Here is a 23718-nt window from a genome sequence, read left to right as displayed (position 1 = left end):
GAGCGGGGCATGGAGAGCAGAACGTGGTATGTGGTGTGTGGAGGAGCGGGGCATGGAGAGCAGAACGTGGTACGTGATGTGTGGAGGAGCGGGGCATGGAGAGCAGAACGTGGTACGTGATGTGTGGAGGAGCGGGGCATGGAGAGCAGAACGTGGTACGTGATGTGTGGAGGAGCGGGGCATGGAGAGCAGAACGTGGTACGTGATGTGTGGAGGAGTGGGGCATGGAGAGCAGAACGTGGTACGTGGTGTGTGGAGGAGCGGGGCATGGAGAGCAGAACGTGGTACGTGATGTGTGGAGGAGCGGGGCATGGAGAGCAGAACGTGGTACGTGATGTGTGGACGAGTGGGGCATGGAGAGCAGAACGTGGTACGTGATGTGTGGACGAGTGGGGCATGGAGAGCAGAACGTGGTACGTGATGTGTGGAGGAGCGGGGCATGGAGAGCAGAACGTGGTACGTGATGTGTGGAGGAGCGAGTGGGGCATGGAGAGCAGAACGTGGTACGTGATGTGTGGAGGAGCGGGGCATGGAGAGCAGAACGTGGTACGTGATGTGTGGAGGAGTGGGTTATGGAGAGCAGAACGTGGTATGTGGTGTGTGGACGAGTGGGGCATGGAGAGCAGAACGTGGTATGTGGTGTGTGGACGAGTGGGGCATGGAGAGCAGAACGTGGTACGTGATGTGTGGACGAGTGGGGCATGGAGAGCAGAACGTGGTATGTGGTGTGTGGACGAGTGGGGTATGGAGAGCAGAACGTGGTACGTGATGTGTGGAGGAGCGGGGTATGGAGAGCAGAACGTGGTACGTGATGTGTGGAGGAGCGGGGTATGGAGAGCAGAACGTGGTACGTGATGTGTGGAGGAGCGGGTTATGGAGAGCAGAACGTGGTATGTGGTGTGTGGACGAGTGGGGCATGGAGAGCAGAACGTGGTATGTGGTGTGTGGACGAGTGGGGCATGGAGAGCAGAACGTGGTACGTGGTATGTGGTGTGTGGACGAGTGGGGCATGGAGAGCAGAACGTGGTACGTGATGTGTGGAGGAGCGGGGTATGGAGAGCAGAATGTGGTACGTGATGTGTGGAGGAGCGGGGTATGGAGAGCAGAATGTGGTACGTGATGTGTGGAGGAGCGCAGTATGGAGAGCAGAACGTGGTAGGTGATGTGTGGAGGAGCGGGGTATGGAGAGCAGAACGTGATACGTGATGTGTGGAGGAGAGGGTTATGGAGAGCAGAACGTGGTACGTGATGTGTGGAGTAGCAGGGTATGGAGAGCAGAACGTGATATGTGGTGTGTGGACGAGAGCAGCATGAGGAGCAGGTCGTGGTACGTGGTGTGTGGAGGGGAAGGGTATGGAGAGCAGAACGTGATATGTGGTGTGTGGACGAGAGCAGCATGAGGAGCAGGTCGTGGTACGTGGTGTGTGGAGGGGAAGGGTATGGAGAGCAGAACGTGGTACGTGATGTGTGGACGAGTGGGGCATGGAGAGCAGAACATGGTACGTGATGTGTGGAGGAGCGGGTTATGGAGAGCAGAACGTGGTATGTGGTGTGTGGACGAGTGGGGCATGGAGAGCAGAACGTGGTATGTGGTGTGTGGACGAGTGGGGTATGGAGAGCAGAACGTGGTACGTGATGTGTGGACGAGTGGGGCATGGAGAGCAGAACGTGGTATGTGGTGTGTGGACGAGTGGGGTATGGAGAGCAGAACGTGGTACGTGATGTGTGGAGGAGCGGGTTATGGAGAGCAGGTCGTGGTACGTGGTGTGTGGAGGAGCAGGGTGTGGAGAGCAGAACGTGGTAGGTGATATGTGGACGAGCGAGGTATGGAGAGCAGAACGTGGTACGTGATGTGTTGACGAGCAGGGTATGGAGAGCAGAACGTGGTACGTGATGTGTGGACGAGCGGTATATGAAGAGCAGTACGTGGTATGTGGTGTGTGGACGAGCAGGGTATGGAGAGCAGAACGTGGTATGTAGTGTGTGGAAGATCGGGATATGGAGAGCAGAACGTGGTATGTGGTGTGTGGACGAGAGCAGCATGAGGAGCAGGTCGTGGTACGTGGATTGTGGAGGAGCGGGATATGGAGAGCAGAATGTGGTATGTGGTGTGTGGACGAGCGGGATATGGAGAGCAGAACGTGGTATGTTGTATGTGGACGAGAGGGGCACAGGGAGCAGAACGTGGTACACAGTGTGTGATAAATGGAGCAGAACACGATACAAGGTTTTTGCATGAGAGTAGAGGGGAGTAGAACATGGGATTAGGTGTGTGCACGAGGGTTGAGGAGGCAAAAGGTGGCACAAGGTTTGTGGACGAGAGGTGTGCGGACGAAATAGGGATGCAGATAAAGAACGCGGTACGAGATGGGTTGGACGACGGGGTTTCTTTTACAGAACGAGGTTAGTTTTGTTGGCCAAGAATGCGATAGAGTGTGTGATACGTAGTGGGGAGATAGAGAAGGTGGGTAGCGCCATGTAAACACCTGTGTAGTACATTAATATAGACACTGAGACATTCTGATCCGTAAACTATAGGGCAAGTCACGAACAAACCCCCTTCCCACTGATACATCTCATTAACAGCTGTTGATTTACATTCTAAGACACGCTGATTTACATAGTTATACACACAAATAAATTGTCTCTGTATTCCTAGACAGCGTGGACGCATTTTCATTCATAAAATGCATTACATGTGTATTTTCCCGATGTAGATAAAGCAGGATGGGAAGTTTGTGCCATTAGAGATTAAACACATTATTTCAGTCAGTAGAAACCTTTGAATGCTTAAAACACAGCTATCTGTCGTATCAGCTCACTCAAAACAAAAGCCCTCTTATCCCGTCCTCGAAAAACCAGTTTTCCGGACGAGACCTATGGGTCTATCGGATACATCGCTCGTTATGTATCTGGGATATTTCAATAGTTTATCTAGATATCATCATTTGTCCACTTTCGGTGGGAATCAAAATAAACACTACAGTGAATATCTCTCAACTTTGACCGAGATATGACGTGACATCATGCATCGTAAGCTGACCCTCCAATTCCGTTCTTTTCAGTGATGATAAAGAAAAGTTAAGGTATTAGAATGGAGTCGTGTTGCTGTCATTGACAAATGATAAAATGTTTCCACAGAAGACAGCATCATTCATGGACGGAAACGATAACAAGTTGACTATTGGTAAATCGAAACATAAAAGACCGATATATACATGTAAGTTTATTTATTTTTTATATGTTTATGTTATTATTGGTTTTTTCTTCTCGGGTCATTTTCTTAACATGCTTAACATGTTACTTTTATTTTTCCAACACATTTTCGAAAATTAAAAACATACCAATTTATTATTTTTTTACTCTACTTCGTTGCGTGTCATGTTGACATACATGTCACCTCGTGCTATTACGAAACACTGATACCTAAGAACTCATGATTTGATTACACAAACAAGTAAAATGTGCCGCAAAGTTATTATCAAACCGACTAGATTTTATCTTTGATTAAGTCTGTCAAATTTAACGTTCTTTCTCATCCTTGCGATTGGTCAGTACGTTACCCTCTTAACCAATCAGATATGATCAGACATCGATACCACTAGAATAAAAATCGAAGACTGCAAAGATCCTCTTCGCAAGCCAAAAACCAATAAAGAGATATAGAAACACTGAGAGGCAATATAGGACAATGATTGGGGAATATAAAGAGCGAAAGGGATGGCGAAAGTGGTGAAATATGACCTCGTTTCACCTGACGAGGAGAAGTAAAAATGATTTATAAAGTTTATACATCTTCAGCGTGTTTAACGAGCACCTTTTACTGTCTTAACAAATGAATATAAATAAAAATCCCGAGTATGCCATTTGCCAAGATACTTATGACATATTATCTCCATCATTTCCGACAACAGCGCCCCCTACCATCCATCACTTAACATGGCCGGGGATAGATTTACAACCGTTGGCGTGGCCTCTCCATCATCAGTTGTGGCCAGTCTCGGATCACTTAGCCGTCATCACCCGCTGCCTAAGACGGGTGAAAAATTGCCAAATGGCACGCAAAAATGTTGGTTTATTTTACGCTGTCATTGTTCGCTGTTCGAAGTCGGAAATCCGAGTAACGGCTCGCTGCTGAAGAAAATCTTGAAAACTCTATATCTACAGATTGTACACAAGCTGAGAATGGTTATACTTATTATTTGTCATAAAGTTTAGGAATGTGTTGATAAATATTTAATTTTCCAAAGGTAGAAAAACCTTAGTAAAGAATGTAGAGAAACGTACCGAACTGAAGTATGTTTTTATGTTATCCGCTCGACGTTCGGCACATTTGATTTGACTTTTGATCAAGTCCCACCTTTCTGAGAGTAAACTTTGCAATAAATTAAAGGTAACTAGGTCAACAAATCGACACAACTGCCTCGGACTTTTTATCTACAACTTAGTAACAAAAACACCGGAAGTGGTTAACACAAACTTTCTCGGTGGGTCACCGGGGTTATCTACGAGACTCAGTAAGCTGTTTATCTGCTGTTTGGCGCAGATATAAAATCGTTTTGTGTGTATTGATGATAATTAGTCGACTTTTGTGGATAAAGGTGGAAGAACAGGTCGGCCACGTGCGCCCAATTCTTCGTCTGTGATAGGGCACCGGATCCAGAGAGAGTACGATTACATAAGGCCATAAGGAGTCGGACACGGGTCAAAGTTCCGGAAATTGAGCATGTCTTAGTTTTTTTTCATTTGCCATTAGCAAACAGTGCGGTGTTAAAGTGATATGGCATATGGCACAGACAAAACCTTTGTAGAAACTTTCAACTGAACGGAACCAGACTTATGTCAGATAATAAAATAGTATGCAATGTGTGTATGAAAGCTTAGTCGGAAACAGCATATCCTGCGATGTAATTTCCATCTCTTTGTTCCACAGGAAAAAACAGATGTCAAACGAAATACATTTACTAATACACATCAGTACTAATATTTTTGTTTATGGTATAATTACTAGTTATCTCCTACTGTGCTTTGCAATAAACCATAATTTCGAAGAAGGGGACGATAATTTCTTGTCTGTAATGGCTCAAAGACAGTACCAGTTTGTCTAGCGGTTCGATGTCTCCACTTAAATAGCATATGTTGTACTGAGCCCCTACTTGTATCATTTATGGAGCGAGAAATCGCCACATCTCCGTTTCATAAATTTAATTAGTACATCACAGGAATAAGGGAGACTTGTGTGTTGTAACATTAGTCCAAAATTGACTCCGGGAATGACATTTTAATATGAACTTTTTTGGAGCGTTAATAATATGCTGAGATAATGGAACTCATTGTAAAAAACATCAGGTAGTTAAACTGAAAATTTGTCCTTTCACATGTAAATTATCAGTATGTGATAGTATGATGTTATAAGATAGTTTTTTTACGTCATAATTAAGCTGATATTCGTCTCATCGTTTATTCATCTCTCGGTGAAATGATTATGTACTATGTGCGTGTTGAATATAGAAAAACATTTTTTCTTGCCTTTTTCCCACTTTTTTTTTCCAGAACTCGCACAATCATGACCATTTGATAACTTCTTAAACATATTATGATTCACAAACGATTTGATAATTTCATACATGGCGTATTTCAGTAATGAATTAAATTTCTGTTACCTTTTCGACAAAGTGTTTTGAAACCGAAGATTACTGATAAAAACAGTTTGGCAATTGGCCTGTTTACACTTAGTTCGTTTTAGATCAACATTTGGGTTTGAAGTTTCGCTTATTTGTTATTCTTTTCATAAATCGTTTATGAAGATACAAACCTGTACCGAGTTGATGTTATCTGACAGCCGTACACAAGGTAGCCTCCGCTCATTATGTAGGACCCAGGGTCACTCGGTACATCTAGCAGTCTACTCTTACCTGAACAAACCAAAGTGTGATGTACCAAAGAGAAGTTAATTATCCTACAAGTTGAACATTTTCCATCGTTTTTATGAATGCTCGTCAATAGACACTCGAATAAATTTATGACATTTTTGCTAGTTGTAAAACATTTCCAGGGATTTTAAAATAGCAATTAAATTGTCACTCACAAAGATAACTAATTCAATTGTTACAGCAGTTAAATTAAGTAGTTTGGTGATGACAAGACTTCGGAACACACAGGTAGTGGGTGGCGGAGTGGAAGGGGAAGATTTTGAGAAACGGTTTACATCCGTCTTGAAACCATGAATCTCCGTCCACCTTCTGTCACCTGTCGAGGCTGCAGAAACACGTCCTGTTTGAAGTAAATTACAACGTGGGGACACTTTGTTTAAGTTTCGGTAATAGTACAAAATGGAAGGAAATTGTCTAGTCTGGTCAAGATCCGTGTTTTATATCAACCACGTCAGTATAGAGTTCACACTATCTTGTTCTGGAGTCCCCTTCCGTGTGTCTGTAGACAGCTAGTCCGGTCCTGTATTACAAAATTTTACTTTGAGAGTGATTCGAAAATCCATCTTGCAATATGCTACCAGGTTTCACGATTTTTTTCTTTGTGGTTATGTCATACGACAACAAAAATGACCCAATGTTTTATTACAGCATCACTGCACTTAGCTTTGATCAACGTGGTGGTTTAATTGGATCGTCAAAATGATGTTATGTGTAACGGAGTTATGTACTTGAATAAAATCGAAAACGTGTCATTTCTGAAAAAAAAATATAATAATTACAAAATATGCAATTTCTGTTATAAATGCAAGACTTAATTTCATTCACCTCTCAAATGTCACAAGAATTGAAAAGAGAAAGGGAGACGTTGCTGAATTCTTTTTTTTTTAATTTGGCGCATTTAAGACTAGTTTTAATGACGCGTCTTCCATGCCAGAAGTTTTTTTATCAGTTTAGTGAAAATGATATCAGTCTTTATCTAGAATATATTTATATTACATTACATAAGGATATACACGCATTAACGTCAATCTTGTAGTTGTCCGAACCTGATCGCAATATGCTCGTTTTGTTTATTTATTTGTTTATTTATTTATTTATTTATTTATTTATTTATTTTATGACAACATAACAGATCTGTATCGTGCATTGTAAGACTGAATGTTTTTTATTGTCTTCTGAAAAGTGCATCATGGTTATCTCACAGGCAAAAATACTCACATACACGGTTTTCATCAAATTGTCTTTCCAATATTTCTTCTGCTATTTCATCCGCCTTCAAACGACAATTTCTGAAATTTTACACCCGTATGTTAGAATACATATAACGGATTTAATGGACAAAGAGACGGGGAAATTCTCTCACAGTATGTGTTTTTATAGTGCGTGAAATAAAAACGATCTCAAGACCTATTCACAGCTAAATACAATTCTCGATGGTTTAGAGGAAGATATTGTAAACATATTTATCAGTGTGAGATTTAGAGTAATTACAAGTTCGGTGACACATTGTTGTAGACCTAATATCATCTCGATGGTAGGTTCGCGTTTCATTTCAAGCATGTACGTCTGTACTTTTGTCGTTTGATGTTCATTTCAGCCGTGTCATTCAGACATTCTAAGGCAATAGGGATATGGATATTTTTTCCTTACAAAGATGAAAAGGACTACAAACATCTTCACTTCTTGTGATATTCTGAAGTGGGAAATTTGGGGGAGGGCTTTGTCACACCGCCCATCCATATATATACCTGTGATCGCTGGGGCGTGGTTCAAGGGGGCTCCACTTGTATCATTTAGTGGAGAAAAACGGCGCACGTGAAACATTTATGCTACGTTGAATCTAAATTACTCACAAGGGACATGAAGTGGACACATGGGGATGCTTCGAGTGGTCACGGTCTTTCTGTGTCGGACACTTGAGCGGACACCATCGTACTCTAATGACAGCATAGAGGTCTTTAATTAGCAACCTTAAACTGTTACACAGAGAGACGACCAACTAATCGAATTTACACACACACACTCAAATATTAAAGTTTCCTCATCCGTGAACCGCGAAGTAGAATATAGCACCGAAACCTTCATTGGGCAAATCATCATTGGGACTATTAGCTCACTTACAAATTTCTCCGCCCAGGGAATCGAGCACTTTAAAGGTCACTAACACAGGTGTCCTGGTCACACAATGTCCAGATCTAGTATTCGTTACTATTATCTACCAGTTACCAGTAAACTGTAGCAGTTTTGTTTGTCGTAACTTGTGTGGTGATCTGAAAATAATGAACAGCTGTGACATTTCCAAGCGCTGAATTGAAAGTATCATCAGATATCTAATAATGAAAATATGTATGATGTACACATATGGAGAAAAAATCTATGATGTTATCGTTAATAGAATATTCTGTGATCGTAAGGGCATCCAGTGAACTGACATCTAAGCTTTAAGCGTACACGGTTCACGGGCAAGGCTTTCATACACTGATGTCGCGTGTGAATTTTACGCATATTTGAAATGTGTCGAATTGAGTTCCGTAAATAAAACCAACATTGATGTGAAACCAATGCATCCCGCATTCCTCCCGAGCAACTGGGACGAGGCAAAGTGTAATACTTCTAAAGCTGGCATTGTCATATACTCCGGCTGTGTATAAAACACGCTACATGCTTCCTCTCGTCCGTAGCGAGTATGTTTTACGTAACATATGCAAAATTTTGTAACTTTTTCTTTTTACTTTCTACACGAAACGTTACCTTAGTATTTGAATTTAGTATGTTTTGTCCCTTTAAACTTTATCTTCGTTTTCTTGTCAACGAAGGAACTGCTAAGTCAGCTATTCTCGTTAAAGTTTGATTCAAACAATACATCGATTTTGTGATTGGAATGTTTCGGTGTGATAGGGAAGTTTATCTGATAAAACATATCTTACTGTGGTGTCAAGTTTTTATACCTTGTCCATTCTTAAGCTGTGTTGTTTTTATGCTTCTGATACATCTTTATTCCGTCGTTTTGTGTTGATACTGTGGTATATTTTGTCCCTTGTGTTAATACTGTGGTATAATTTATCCTCTGTTTTGACACTGTGGTATATTTTGTCCCTTGTGTTGATACTGTGGTATATTTTGTCCTTGTGTTGACACTGTGGTTTAATTTGTCCTTTGTGTTGATACTGTGGTAAAATTTGTCCTTTGTTTTGACACTGTGGTATATTTTGTCCCTTGTGTTGATACTGTGGTATAATTTGTCCTTTGTTTTGACACTGTGGTATATTTTGTCCCTTGTGTTGATACTGTGGTATATTTTGTCCTTGTGTTGACACTGTGGTTTAATTTGTCCTTTGTGTTGATACTGTGGTAAAATTTGTCCTTTGTTTTGACACTGTGGTATATTTTGTCCCTTGTGTTGATACTGTGGTATAATTTGTCCTTTGTTTTGACACTGTGGTATATTTTGTCCCTTGTGTTGATACTGTGGTATACACTGTGGAATATTTTGTCCTTGTGTTGACACTGTGGTTTAATTTGTCCTTTGTGTTGATACTGTGGTAAAATTTGTCCTTTGTTTTGACACTGTGGTATATTTTGTCCCTTGTGTTGATACTGTGGTATAATTTGTCCTTTGTTTTGACACTGTGGTATATTTTGTCCCTTGTGTTGATACTGTGGTATATTTTGTCCTTGTGTTGACACTGTGGTTTAATTTGTCCTTTGTGTTGATACTGTGGTAAAATTTGTCCTTTGTTTTGACACTGTGGTATATTTTGTCCCTTGTGTTGATACTGTGGTATAATTTGTCCTTTGTTTTGACACTGTGGTATATTTTGTCCCTTGTGTTGATACTGTGGTATATTTTGTCCTTTGTTTTGACACTGTGGTATATTTTGTCCCTTGTGTTGATACCGTGGTATATTTTGTCCCTTGTGTTGATACTGTGGTATATTTTGTCCTTGTGTGTTGACACTGTGGTATAATTTGTCCCTTGTGTTGACACTGTGGTATATTTTGTCCTTGTGTTGACACTGGTTTAATTTGTCCTTTGTGTTGATACTGTGGTATATTTTGTCCCTTGTGTTGATACTGTGGTATAATTTGTCCTTTGTTTTGACACTGTGGTATATTTTGTCCTTTGTGTTGTCACTGTGGTATAATTTGTCCTTGTGTGTTGACACTGTGGTTTAATTTGTCCTTGTGTGTTGATACTGTGGTAAAATTTGTCACTGTGGTATATTTTGTCCCTTGTGTTGATATTGTGGTATATTTTGTCCTTGTGTGTTGACACTGTGGTATAATTTGTCCCTTGTGTTGACACTGGTTTAATTTGTCCTTTGTGTTGACACTGTGGTTTAATTTGTCCTTTGTGTTGATACTGTGGTATAATTTGTCCTTGTGTGTTGACACTGTGGTTTAATTTGTCCTTTGTGTTGGCACTGTGGTATAATTTGTCCTTTGTGTTGATACTGTGGTATAATTTGTCCTTGTTTGTTGACACTGTGTTGACACTGTGGTATAATTTGTCCTTTGTGTTGATACTGTAATATAATTTGTCCTTTGTGTTGATACTGTGGTATAATTTGTCCTTGTGTGTTGACACTGTGGTAAAATTTGTCCATGTGTGTTGATACTGTGGTATAATTTGTCCTTTGTGTTGATACTGTGGTATAATTTGTCCTTGTGTGTTGACACTGTGGTTTAATTTGTCATTTGTGTTGACGTTGTGATATATTTTGTCTCTGTGTGCTGACGCTGTGGTATATTTTGTCTCTGTGTGCTGACGCTGTGGTATATTTTGTCTCTGTGTGGTGACGCTGTGGTATATTTTGTCTCTGTGTGCTGACGCTGTGGTATATTTTGTCTCTGTGTGCTGACGCTGTGGTATATTTTGTCTCTGTGTGCTGACACTGTGGTTTATTTTGTCTCTGTGTGCTGACGCTGTGATATATTTTGTTCTTGTGTGTTGACGCTTTGATATGAATTGTCTCTTTGTGTTGACGCTGTGATATGTGTTTTGTCGCTGTGTATTGACGCTTTGATATATTTTGACTCTGTGTGCTGACGCTGTGATATATTTTGTCTCTTTGTGTTGACGCTGTGATATGTGTTTTGTCCTTGTGTATTGACGCTTTGATATATTTTGTCTCTTTGTGCTGACGCTGTGATATATTTTGTCCTTGTGTATTGACGCTGGGATATATTTTGTCTCTTTGTGCTGACGCTGTGATATATTTTGACTCTGTGTGCTGACGCTGTGATATATTTTGTCTCTTTGTGCTGACGCTGTGATATATTTTGTCTGTGTGTGCTGACGCTGTGATATATTTTGTCTCCGTGTGCTGACGCTGCAGTATATATTTTCTTTGTACGTCGGTGACTTATTTTGTTGCTGAATTACATATCTTTTCAAAGATTTAAGTTGACACACAGAATAAATTAGATTCTTTTCGTTTGAAATATTTGAGACTTTAAATTGATACCTATTTTTGCAGGCCAAACTAACCAAGCTACCACGAATCTAAACATGTCACACAGATTTTAATGAACCCGAAATAAAGAGCTTGAATTGAAGGGTTGTACAGATGTGTTTAAATGGCCGATGTTAAAGAGATCTATTTATGTCCTTAGGTTTTTTATAGACGGGAGAGATTTAGTTACCTGAATCCGTGATTGTACCTGTCAGGAAAAATACGGCCTTTTGATTATGTTGTTCCAAATTGCTGTACTTAAAAGCGCATTTAGTGACAGGGAACTGTTTATGATTTTAACCTAGATTTGGCATTTCAGCGTTTTTTTTTATATACGAATTTTATATTAATTCTCTATCATTACATACCCTTCACACCGAAATCACAAGCCATGTGTGTTTTTCGTTTTCAATGTTGAGTCGGAAATGGTGGACATTATATCGTTAGCGTTGAACAGTGCTTGCTGTATTTTTCATTAAAAAAAAAAATAAAATTCAATTTGAAATCTGATCTCTCCTTTCCAGAGACGGTGAATTGGGTATACCTTAAAACACCTGTGGTTGTCAATGTTCGTTAAAATTACCTGTCGATCCACAGCAACAGAGAAACGGCGAACAAACAGGTTCTTGAATTTCTGCCTGGCGCTAAAAGTGCATGTATGCCAGATTATTGATCGTCAGGTACATGTACATCCGTGTACCAAGCAGGACATCATAAGCAGTTTCTAATCACTGATATAGGATACTATGGTTTTGTATTTACATATATATTCTACGACGTATTGCATTAAATTGAGTAGGCAATGTTTGTTCTTGGGGTTTTTATTTTATTTTTTTGTTATTCATTTTCATTTTCACACTGTTGCTTTACCTTAAATGGGATAAAGATTATTTACATAGTAAAGTACTTTGTTTTCAGTTGATGCCCGTTGGATATTTGAAAGTTCTCATCTCAAAGAAATACTAAAATTCGCAATGCATCTTATTACTAAACAACGGATGTCTTTATCTTTGCCTTATGTTAATTTCTTCTGTGTAATTGGAGAAAACGACAGTATCCTTATTAGGAAAAGGTACATGTTATGTATAAGTATATCATAACATAAGTATATCATAACATAAGTTTATCATAACATAAATATATCATAACAAAACATGTCATACCATAAGTATATCATAACATAAGTATATAACATAGGTTTATCATAACATAGGTTTATCATAGCATAAGTTTATCATAAGTTAACAAATCATAAGTCTATCTTATGTATATATGATACTACTGTTACCATTAGCTACGGTAATTCATCTTTTCAGAAGAGATGTTTTAAATATAAAAATAATTTTCGTGTTTTGATTACTAATTAAGAGGCACGATAGTAGTAAATTATTAGAACATAATGTTCCCTAATGTCAGCAGTTATATGCATGATTTGGTAGCAAATTAAACAGTTTTTACCGTGCAATTTGATGTATGTTAGTTTACTTTGAATTTAAGTATTAAAACACCTGTATCATTTTTAACATAAAATCATTTCCTTTTTTAATATTTTTATTATAATTGTTAATCCTTTCGAGAGTTTACCTGGATTTCTCGTGAACGCTAGCGCACCTGTTTGGCTGGGTAGATCAGGTAGAACTCTTATGACCAATTACTGGTACAAACGTGAGTGACAAAATAGAGATCGCACGTGTGAGTATTAAAATGTCCATTGGATACGTCTTGTTTATTATGTACAGGGCCGTAAAAAGGACCACCAGGGACGCCAATGGCTGACGGGGCGAGGGCCTTACTGCTGCAGGGATCACGTGTGGTCATCAGTGATCGGGAACGAGGAAGGCGCTAGGAGAGACAGACTGAAAAGAACAAATATATAAGGATGGTGTTTTTCTTTTCTTTTTTTTACGCGGGACAATGGATTTCTAGATTAGTGATTAAAGATGTTCAAGATCAAAGCAATGATAGACATTGTTAATTATTAATCACAGGGAACTAGTTCAAAGGTTAAACAGGCTACCATACTATCACACGAAGAAAATATTAATTTGTAAACGTTATAAAAATCGAGGAATTGATATAAAAAAGACATCCTTTTCTCGATTTTTTATTACTTGTTTCAAGTTAATATTTTTCTGGAAAAAAATCTCGTCATGTAGATTATGGTGGCCGGTTCAACTTTTGAAAACGAGATTATTTTATTTAAACTCCTGTGGATTTTAATATATTTTCCGATTTCTTGTTTATACTGTTTATTGATGTAGTAACAAATATGTTAGATAGCAAATAATGTCATTAAGAGCATGCTATTAGCAATTTTATTCTTACAATCAGAGGTAAAGTAAATATCTTAGAAAATCGAAATTAGAGATCGCTCAAATTATCTTATTTAATAATTTCATTCTAATGATCGTGATGACCACGCCAGTGATGATGATGATGATGATGATGATGATAATGATGATGATGATGATGATGATGATAATGATGATGATGATCCCTCTCCTGAAGACTCCCGTCTACTCGTAGTTTGATAACGACGTAAGCCTTTCGTCCGATGACAGTAACTTTACAAGTGATCTCTGATCCGGAAAATAAGATCTTTTTTTGCTCAGACAAACATGTGAAAAAATAAGATATTTGATGTATTGTAGTAATTAGTTTTTTATTGGCATCTACGTTTCCGTGGATAGGGTTACGTATACACCCGTTGTTCGTCTGAAACCGGATCTAGCTGTCAAGTTGTACTAAAGTGTCAGTGAAGTCGACAGGACGCGCGAGGGTAATTTCCCGGCAGTCTTTAGGGCGTTTCGGCCGAAATGGACACACACCAATTCTATTGATCAGCGCTCATGTAATTTTAAAAGGTGTAAAACGAGTATTCAGGTTTCAAGCTGTAACTATTCTCGCTAATGTCGTTTGTGTATCATATCATTTTTGTAGACTAGGTAGATACAAGGGAAATCATGACTGTAAACACTACAGCAATTTACTACAGACAGAGATATATATCACATGTTATATATACGTCTAAACTTCAGATGCGTCCTTTAATACTGTGTCGAGAAGTGTAGAAAATATTTACACCAACGTCCTGTAGAAATTATCGCAATATGAATTGGATAGCAAAGAAACTTAATTTGATTACAACTTTTCTGCAGAATGTCGTGTATCTACTCTTTGCCTCGTTGCTGTTGTATGTCTCGCCTACCATTTCATTCGTCGATGCCTCTGTCTTTCTCTGAACCGCATACTTTCAGTATTTTGTATAGAACGAATAAACATGTTATCCTAGACCAAAACAAAAGGTATAGCAACATGAATAAGATTTTTTAGTATATGACGAACTAAAATAACGATGCAGTGTTTTGAGAAATCTGTCGACATCTACTAGACTTACTAAAACCATGTTTGCGGCTTTGTAGAATTATCTTTTGTTGTGGCGCTACAACACAATAATGATCTATAATTGTCGCTTTTCAACCACGAAGCGCTGTTGCCTTCTTTCTCCCTTAGAAAATATATTCAGGAATTTGAATCATTTGGACACACATTGCACTGCCCTTTGTCGTTGGGTCAGTATCTATGGAGATATAGAAAAGATGCACAGATCTGTCAATTGACAGATAATCATTGTCGTGGAAAGGATTAAAGTTATTGGTTCGGACAGTGGAGACCTCCCAGGTGAAACATACGTGTTATGTAGAGTGTCCGTAATAAACACATACTGACGTGACTTATCGGGGTTAGAACCCAACACTGACCTGTTAACACTGTTAGTGTATTGGTCAAACATCTCCAAGGCCTGAACCATCAGCTATAAAACGTCGTATGAGAGTACAACTTTTCAGGAAGGCAGTATTGTTTAAAGTTACACAGGAAGACCAAGCGTCGTATTGTTTAAAGTTACACAGGAAGACCAAGCGTCGTATTGTTTAAAGTTACACAGGAAGACCAAGCGTCATATTGTTTAAAGTTACACAGGAAGACCAAGCGTCGTATTGTTCAATGTTATACAAAAAGATCAAACGTCATACATAATCCAAAGTTATACAGAAAGACCAAGCGTCATACATAATCCAAAGCTATACAGAAAGATCAAACGTCATACATAATCCAAAGTTATACAGAAAGATCAAACGTCATACATAATCCAAAGTTATACAGAAAGATTGTATTGTTTAAAGTTACACAGGAAGACCAAGCGTCATACATAATCCAAAGTTATACAGAAAGACCAAGCGTCATACATAATCCAAAGTTATACAGAAAGATCAAGCGTCATACATAATCCAAAGTTATACAGAAAGATCAAACGTCATACATAATCCAAAGTTATACAGAAAGATCAAACGTCATACATAATCCAAAGTTATACAGAAAGATCAAACGTCATACATAATCCAAAGTTATACAGAAAGACCAAGCGTCATACATAATCCAAAGTTATACAGAAAGACCAAGCGTCATACATAATCCAAAGTTATACAGAAAGACCAAGCGTCATACATAATCCAAAGTTATACAGAAAGATCAAACGTCATACATAATCCAAAGTTATACAGAAAGATTGTATTGTTTAAAGTTACACAGGAAGACCAAGCAGCATATTGTTTAAAGTTACACAGGAAGACCAAGCAGCATATTGTTTAAAGTTACACAGGAAGACCAAGCGTCATACATAATCCAAAGTTATACAGAAAGATCAAACGTCATACATAATCCAAAGTTATACAGAAAGATTGTATTGTTTAAAGTTACACAGGAAGACCAAACGTCATACATAATCCAAAGTTATACAGAAAGATCAAACGTCATACATAATCCAAAGTTATACAGAAAGATCAAACGTCATACATAATCCAAAGTTATACAGAAAGATCAAACGTCATACATAATCCAAAGTTATACAGAAAGACCAAGCGTCATACATAATCCAAAGTTATACAGAAAGATCAAACGTCATACATAATCCAAAGTTATACAGAAAGATCAAACGTCATACATAATCCAAAGTTATACAGAAAGATCAAGCGAATAATCCAAAGTTATACAGAAAGACAAACGTCATACATAATCCAAAGTTATACAAACGTCATACATAATCCAAAGTTATACAGAAAGATCAAACGTCATACATAATCCAAAGTTATACAGAAAGATTGTATTGTTTAAAGTTACACAGGAAGACCAAGCGTCGTATGGTTTAAAGTTACACAGGAAGACCAAGCGTCGTATGGTTTAAAGTTACACAGGAAGACCAAGCAGCATATTGTTTAAAGTTACACAGGAAGACCAAGCAGCATATTGTTTAAAGTTACACAGGAAGACCAAGCGTCGTATTGTTCAAAGTTACACAGGAAGACCAAGCGTCGTATTGTTTAAAGTTACACAGGAAGACCAAGCGTCGTATTGTTCAAAGTTACACAGGAAGACCAAGCGTCGTATGGTTTAAAGTTACACAGGAAGACCAAGCGTCGTATTGTTTAAAGTTACACAGGAAGACTAAGCGTCGTATTGTTTAAAGATACACAGGAAGACCAAGCGTCATATTGTTTAAAGTTACACAGGAAGACCAAGCGTCGAATGGTTTAAAGTTATACAAAAAGACCAAGCGTCGTATTGTTCAATGTTATACAAAACGACAAAGCGTCTTATTGTTTAAAGTTACACAGGAAGACCAAGCGTCGTATAGTCTGAGGGTATACAATGAAACAAGTCTGATTTTGTCATAGGTTTAACAAATAACTAAGCGTCATACAGTCCAAAGATATGTAGGAATACCAAGCGTCATATTGTTCGAAATTGTACAAAAGAAACAAATTGCATTGGTTTTGCTTCCAATTTTAAAACGTTCATGCTTCATTTACTAATTAAAACTCTAGGTGTTATCCCCTGCCTTGCTCCAATAATATTGACTTAGGGACCGAAGGGTTGTTTCTTTATATCAAAACCGATTGATTGCCTTTTCTAATGAATTCAATTAGATAGATCGGATGTTGTTGGTTTCATCAAATAGACTGCTAGAGTGGTTGATTGTCACATCAAATGGATTGCTACAGTGATCAAATGGATTGCTAAAGTGATTGATTTCACATCAAATGGATTGCTACAGTGATGGATTGTCACATCAAATAGATTGCTAGAGTGGTTGATTGTCACATCAAATGGATTGCTACAGTGATCAAATGGATTGCTAAAGTGATTGATTTCACATCAAATGGATTGCTACAGTGATGGATTGTCACATCAAATGGATTGCTAAAGTGATGGATTGTCACATCAAATGGATTGCTAAAGTGATTGATTTCACATCAAATGAATTGCTACAGTGATGGATTGTCACATCAAATGAATTGCTACAGTGATGGATTGTCACATCAAATGGATTGCTACAGTGATGGATTGTCACATCAAATGGATTGCTACAGTGATGGATTGTCACATCAAATGGATTGCTACAGTGATGGATTGTCACATCAAATGGATTGCTACAGTGATCAAATGGATTGCTACAGTGATGGATTGTCACATCAAATGGATTGCTACAGTGATTGATTTTTACATCAAATGGATTGCTACAGTGATTGATTTTTACATCAAATGGATTGCTACAGTGATGGATTGTCACATCAAATGGATTGCTACAGTGATGGATTTTCACATCAAATGGATTGCTACAGTGATGGATTGTCACATCAAATGGATTGCTAAAGTGATTGATTTTCACATCATCCTTCATGCTAGTGCAATTTCGAGCACATATTAGGGTTGAATAGAAAAAAACAAAGCTTCGTGTATCTTTTATTCCGATAAAAGAATAAGTGTATTAAAATCTTGTAAGAAGCAAGCACAGTGAACATTTCACTATGAAGTGCTTAAAAGTCGGTATATAACTAAAACAAGGTTAATTGAAAGAAAAATAAAACATGTTGTAGACTTGAGCCGTAATTGATAATTTACTTAGAAGTTACTAGCGTTTACAATGGTCGTCTACAACCTTGACCTTGTTGTTAGAGTGCAGCCACTGAAGCTAAGTATTTGTTTACGTAATCTTAGCAGCCTATCAAGTTGACCTTGACCTACAGGAGGAGACGTACAAGTGCATAAAATCTTTGATATGAAAAGCAAACGAGTCAGAAAGGTTTTTTTTATTATTTTCAAGTAAAATGTACGCAGCGTAGCGAAGTGTAATGATATCATATCTATATATCTACAGTTCATAATTTAATTATAATCTTAAAGTACATTGCATTTGTTGGGCATGCGCATTGCAAGTTATTAAAAGTTAGTTCAATAGATATATCATGCCTGAAGTAACGATTATTATAAGTATGTCAAAATTATTTTTCACACACCAGTTTATGTTGATTTACTAACAGATGTTGAATCTCAAACGTCCATGGCCTTGCTCTGAGTCGCAGTGGTTTAACACAGGTCTTTTTATCTCTGGTGTGATGGTTATAACCGATAGCAAGGTCAAACGAAACCAAATAGGTTTTCACACAAATTAGTTCAGTCAGCTGCATTTGTATATCAGGATAATTTTCCAGAGTATTTTTAGAACTTTTGATACTTCAAAGAAATTCAAAGATGACCCCCTGTCAAAATTGGCCCGGAGATTCTACAGATGTTTTTTTGGATCAAAGAGACGGCAGTTTGTATCCTCAGCTTCTGAAACACAATACAGGATCGTAAATGACCGCTCGTTGATGTACTAGCCACATAAAAACCTGGAGATTAGTTCTGACGGGATAATTGGTGCACTTAAATTTGTCTAAAACAAAAACAAATTACTACAACAAGGAACTCAACAGCTGTAAGAACGGGGCACTTGCAACATCTCGGCCACGCTTGTGCTGTCCGACACACATCCCGGCCCCGCCACTGCTATCCCACAAACATCCCGGCTCGCCATTGCTATCCCACAAACATCCCGGCTAGCCATTGCTATCCCCAAAACATCCCGGCTCGCCACCGATATCCCCCAAATATCCCGGCTCACCATTGCTATCCAACAAACATCCCGTCCTCTCCACTGCTATTCCACCAAACATCCCGGCTCACCATCGCTATCTCACAAACATCCCGGCTCGCCATTGCTATCCCCAAAACATACGGCTCGTCATTGCTATCCCACAAACATCCCGGCTCGCCATTGCTATCTCCCAAACATCCCGGCTCCCCATAGCTATCCACCAAATATCCCGGCTCGCCATTGTTATCCAACAAACATCCCGGATCACCATTGCTATCCCACAAACATCCCGGCTCACCATTGCTATCCCCCAAACATCCCGGCTCACCATTGCTATTCCACAAACATCCCGGCTCGCCATTGCTATCCCACAAACATCACGGCTCGCCATTGCTATTCCTCAAACATCCCGGCTCGCCATTGCTATCCCACAAACATCCCGGCTCGCCATTTCCATTCCAAAAACATCCCGGCTCGCCATTGCTATTCCACAAACATCCCGGCTCGCTATTGCTATACCACAAACATCCCGGCTCGCCATTGCTATCCCACAAACAACACGGCTCGCCATTGCTATTCCACAAACAGCCCGGCTCGCTATTGCTATCCCACAAACATCCTGGCCCGCCATTGCTATCCCACAAACATCCCGGCTCGCCATTGCTATCCCACAAACATTCCAGCTCGCCATTGCTATCCCACAAACATCCAGGCTCACCATTGCTATCCAACAAACATCCAGGCTCACCATTGCTATCCAACAAACATCCCGGTTCACCATTACTATCCCACAAACATCCCGGCTCGCCATTGCTATCCAACAAACATCCCGGCTCGCCATTGCTATCCCACAAACATCCCGGCTCGCCATTGCTATCCCCAAAATATCCCGGCTCGCCACCGATATCCCCCAGATATCCCGGCTCACCATTGCTATCCCACAAACATCCCGGCTCACCATTGTTATCCCACAAACATCCCGGATCACCACTGCTATCCCCCAAGCATCCCGGCTCACCATTACTATCCAACAAACATCCCGGTTCACCATAGCTATCCCACAAACATCCCGGCTCGCCATTGTTATCCCACAAACATCCCGGCTCGCCATTGCTATTCCACAAACATCCCGGCTCGCCATTGCTATCCCACAAACATCCCGGCTCACCATTGCTATCCCCCAAACATTCCGGCTCACCATTGCTATCCAACAAACATCCAGGTTCACCATTGCTATCCAACAAACATCACGGCTCGCCATTGTTACCCCACAAACAACACGGCTCGCCATTGCTATCCCCAAAACATCCCGGCTCGCCACCGATATCCCCCAAATATCCCGGCTCACCATTGCTATCCCACAAACATCCCGGCTCGCCATTGCTATCCCACAAACAACACGGCTCGCCATTGCTATCCCCAAAACATCCCGGCTCGCCACCGATATCCCCCAAATATCCCGGCTCACCATTGCTATCCCACAAACATCCCGGCTCACCATTGTTATCCCACAAACATCCCGGATCACCACTGCTATCCCACAAACATCCCGGCTCACCATTACTATCCAACAAACATCCCGGTTCACCATAGCTATCCCACAAACATCCCGGCTCGCCATTGTTATCCCACAAACATCCCGGCTCGCCATTGCTATTCCACAAACATCCCGGCTCGCCATTGCTATCCCACAAACATCCCGGCTCACCATTGCTATCCCCCAAACATTCCGGCTCACCATTGCTATCCAACAAACATCCAGGTTCACCATTGCTATCCAACAAACATCACGGCTCGCCATTGTTACCCCACAAACATCCCGGCTCGCCATTGCTATTCCACAAACATCCCGGCTCGCCATTGCTATCCCACAAACAACACGGCTCGCCATTGCTATCCCCAAAACATCCCGGCTCGCCACCGATATCCCCCAAATATCCCGGCTCACCATTGCTATCCCACAAACATCCCGGCTCGCCATTGCTATCCCACAAACAACACGGCTCGCCATTGCTATCCCCAAAACATCCCGGCTCGCCACCGATATCCCCCAAATATCCCGGCTCACCATTGCTATCCCACAAACATCCCGGCTCACCATTGTTATCCCACAAACATCCCGGATCACCACTGCTATCCCACAAACATCCCGGCTCACCATTACTATCCAACAAACATCCCGGTTCACCATTGCTATCCCACAAACATCCCGGCTCGCCATTGTTATCCCACAAACATCCCGGCTCGCCATTGCTATTCCACAAACATCCCGGCTCGCCATTGCTATCCCACAAACATCCCGGCTCACCATTGCTATCCTCCAAACATCCCGGCTCACCATTGCTATCCAACAAACATCCCGGTTCACCATTGCTATCCCACAAACATCCCGGCTCGCCATTGTTACCCCACAAACATCCCGGCTCGCCATTGCTATTCCACAAACATCCCGGCTCGCCATTGCTATCCCACAAACATCCCGGCTCGCCATTGCTATTAAACAAACATCCCGGCTCGCCATTGCTATCCCACAAACATCCCGGCCCGCCATTGCTATCCCTCAAACATCCAGGCCCGCCATTGCTATCCCCCAAACATCCCGGCTCGCCATTGCTATCCCACACCCCAGCAAAACAATGCCTATAACAGTAACAGGAATCGTCATTTCATAACACTGAAAAAGAAGCTTCAATAATAATGTTTGTTTTATATGAAACGAATTTCCAACAAAAGTCTTGCTTGAAATCGAGCCTGTTTTTACTTCTCCTGAGTCTGGTATTTTACATCAACAAAAACTACTTCAAACGCCGTCCATTGAGAAAAATAAACTGTTGTATGCATACAAAGTACATTCGTACACCGTCACCACATACACAATATCATAACACTACGTTATCTACTAGTATTCAAAGTCCAGTTGGATTCTGCCTTACGCTAACCTTCAACATGTTGACTTTGTGTCTCATTGTCGCTTTATGACAATGACTGTTTAGTGTCACTAGCATGTGATACGACGATGATTGTAAATTGAGTTGAATTTCCTGTGAACTATGATAAAGTACACTGAACAATACTAAGTCTACTTACTTCACTAATGTTATCTAATTGAAATCCAACCCTAATCAGCGACCCTAATGATTACGCCTGGTGGCGTAGCCGAGCGCGTCTCTTACTTCTATGTTTGTCAATGGTACGAGTTATATATGATACTGTAGACGACTCTACTTGGCCTTTCTATACTGAACAAATACTGCACAAGACAGTACCTTTATATTTATGGTTATAGGTATCTGAGTGTTGTGACATTTATCATTTTATGAATGCCAGCACTTCGAAAATTACACCGCCATTAATCAATGGGCGTCGAGCTACTAAAAATATTCTTCAGTGCTTTATTGCATGAACAGCTTAGTGTTGTTCACTAGACCAGACGTTATGACAATTTGATGTCTGGTTTGCACAAGAAGAAACTGGGCACCTCTGAACCCCATCCCCGCCCCTTCCCTAGTCCACGAGCAAGCTCCAACTATATATAGTCCAGATTGGACCGACTATTGTTTGGTGTGGGGGGCTGCACAGAAATGAAACGAAACGACAGCTCCCTGACAATTAAATCACGGAGACGATTAAAGTGATAACAAGGTGTATCATCAGACACGAGTTGGGTAATCTGTTTTACTCATTCGTCGTCTCGTAAACCTGAACGGACACAATTAGAGTCGTGACGGTGCAAAATTGTGTACATCACTCTTGGGTAAGTAGGCTAAATTAATCCAGTTTTACGTCAGGATTACGAGTGTTACATAACGAAATATCCCCAAATATAAAATCTCTACTCAAAGAAACTGAAGGCGAAATAAATGAAACATAAAAGTCGACAGGTGTAATATATAGATATCAAAAAATGAATGAAAACAAATTGCAAATTTAGGCCCAACACGTTCTTACTTATCAAGATAATAACAGTTCAACGAATGCAATGAAATTAGGATATACCTGTCACGATAGTTGTCAGGAGGGAAAGAACATTATTTATAAGTTAGCTACGTGGTTTAAATAGGTCATTTGGCAGCGACTATAACAAATAGGCTGCTACACCTACCAAGGTGTCATCCTAAGATCCATGTATAAAATACGTTCCTGAAAGAAATATATTAATTGTCTCTACTTTCAGACATTTTTTATTGGCATAAGCGGTATCTATATCGTTTCTGGTAAGTTTAATACAATTATCAGCATACTCCATGAACTGAACAAAAATCAATAATCATGTTTGCTAATTTATTGTTTCACGAGGAAATGTTCGGAAAGTTGTTATTTCGCAAGATGAATGTCCAAACTGCTAAGTATATCA

General features: G+C 40.0%; 1 protein-coding gene across 1 annotated transcript; it reads left to right on the top strand.

Moving 5' to 3' along the window:
* Positions 1-2258: 2258 nt before the first annotated feature.
* Positions 2259-22036, top strand: LOC132559614 (uncharacterized). Its single transcript, XM_060224247.1, has 2 exons — positions 2259-2360; positions 19331-22036. The coding sequence occupies exons 1-2, from the start codon at positions 2259-2261 to the stop codon at positions 22034-22036; spliced, it is 2808 nt and encodes a 935-aa protein (XP_060080230.1).
* The last annotated feature ends 1682 nt before the right edge of the window (positions 22037-23718 follow it).

The sequence above is a fragment of the Ylistrum balloti genome, unplaced genomic scaffold (assembly GCF_031769215.1).
Source record: "Ylistrum balloti isolate Yb309-2 unplaced genomic scaffold, AGI_CSIRO_Ybal_v1 Utg370946, whole genome shotgun sequence".
In the NCBI taxonomy this organism is placed as follows: domain Eukaryota; kingdom Metazoa; phylum Mollusca; class Bivalvia; order Pectinida; family Pectinidae; genus Ylistrum; species Ylistrum balloti.
Note: the sequence above shows the minus strand (reverse complement) of the source record. Positions and strands in the feature narration are given on the sequence as shown.

What these genes read in the sequence shown, in the direction of transcription:
- LOC132559614 (XM_060224247.1), top strand. Translation starts at nt 2,259, where the DNA reads ATGGGATTAGGTGTGTGCACGAGGGTTGAGGAGGCAAAAGGTGGCACA. An exon ending in GGATGCAGATAAAGAACGCG is followed by an intron (nt 2,361 to 19,330) that starts GTACGAGATGGG and finishes CATCCCGGCTAG; the next exon opens with CCATTGCTATCCCCAAAACA.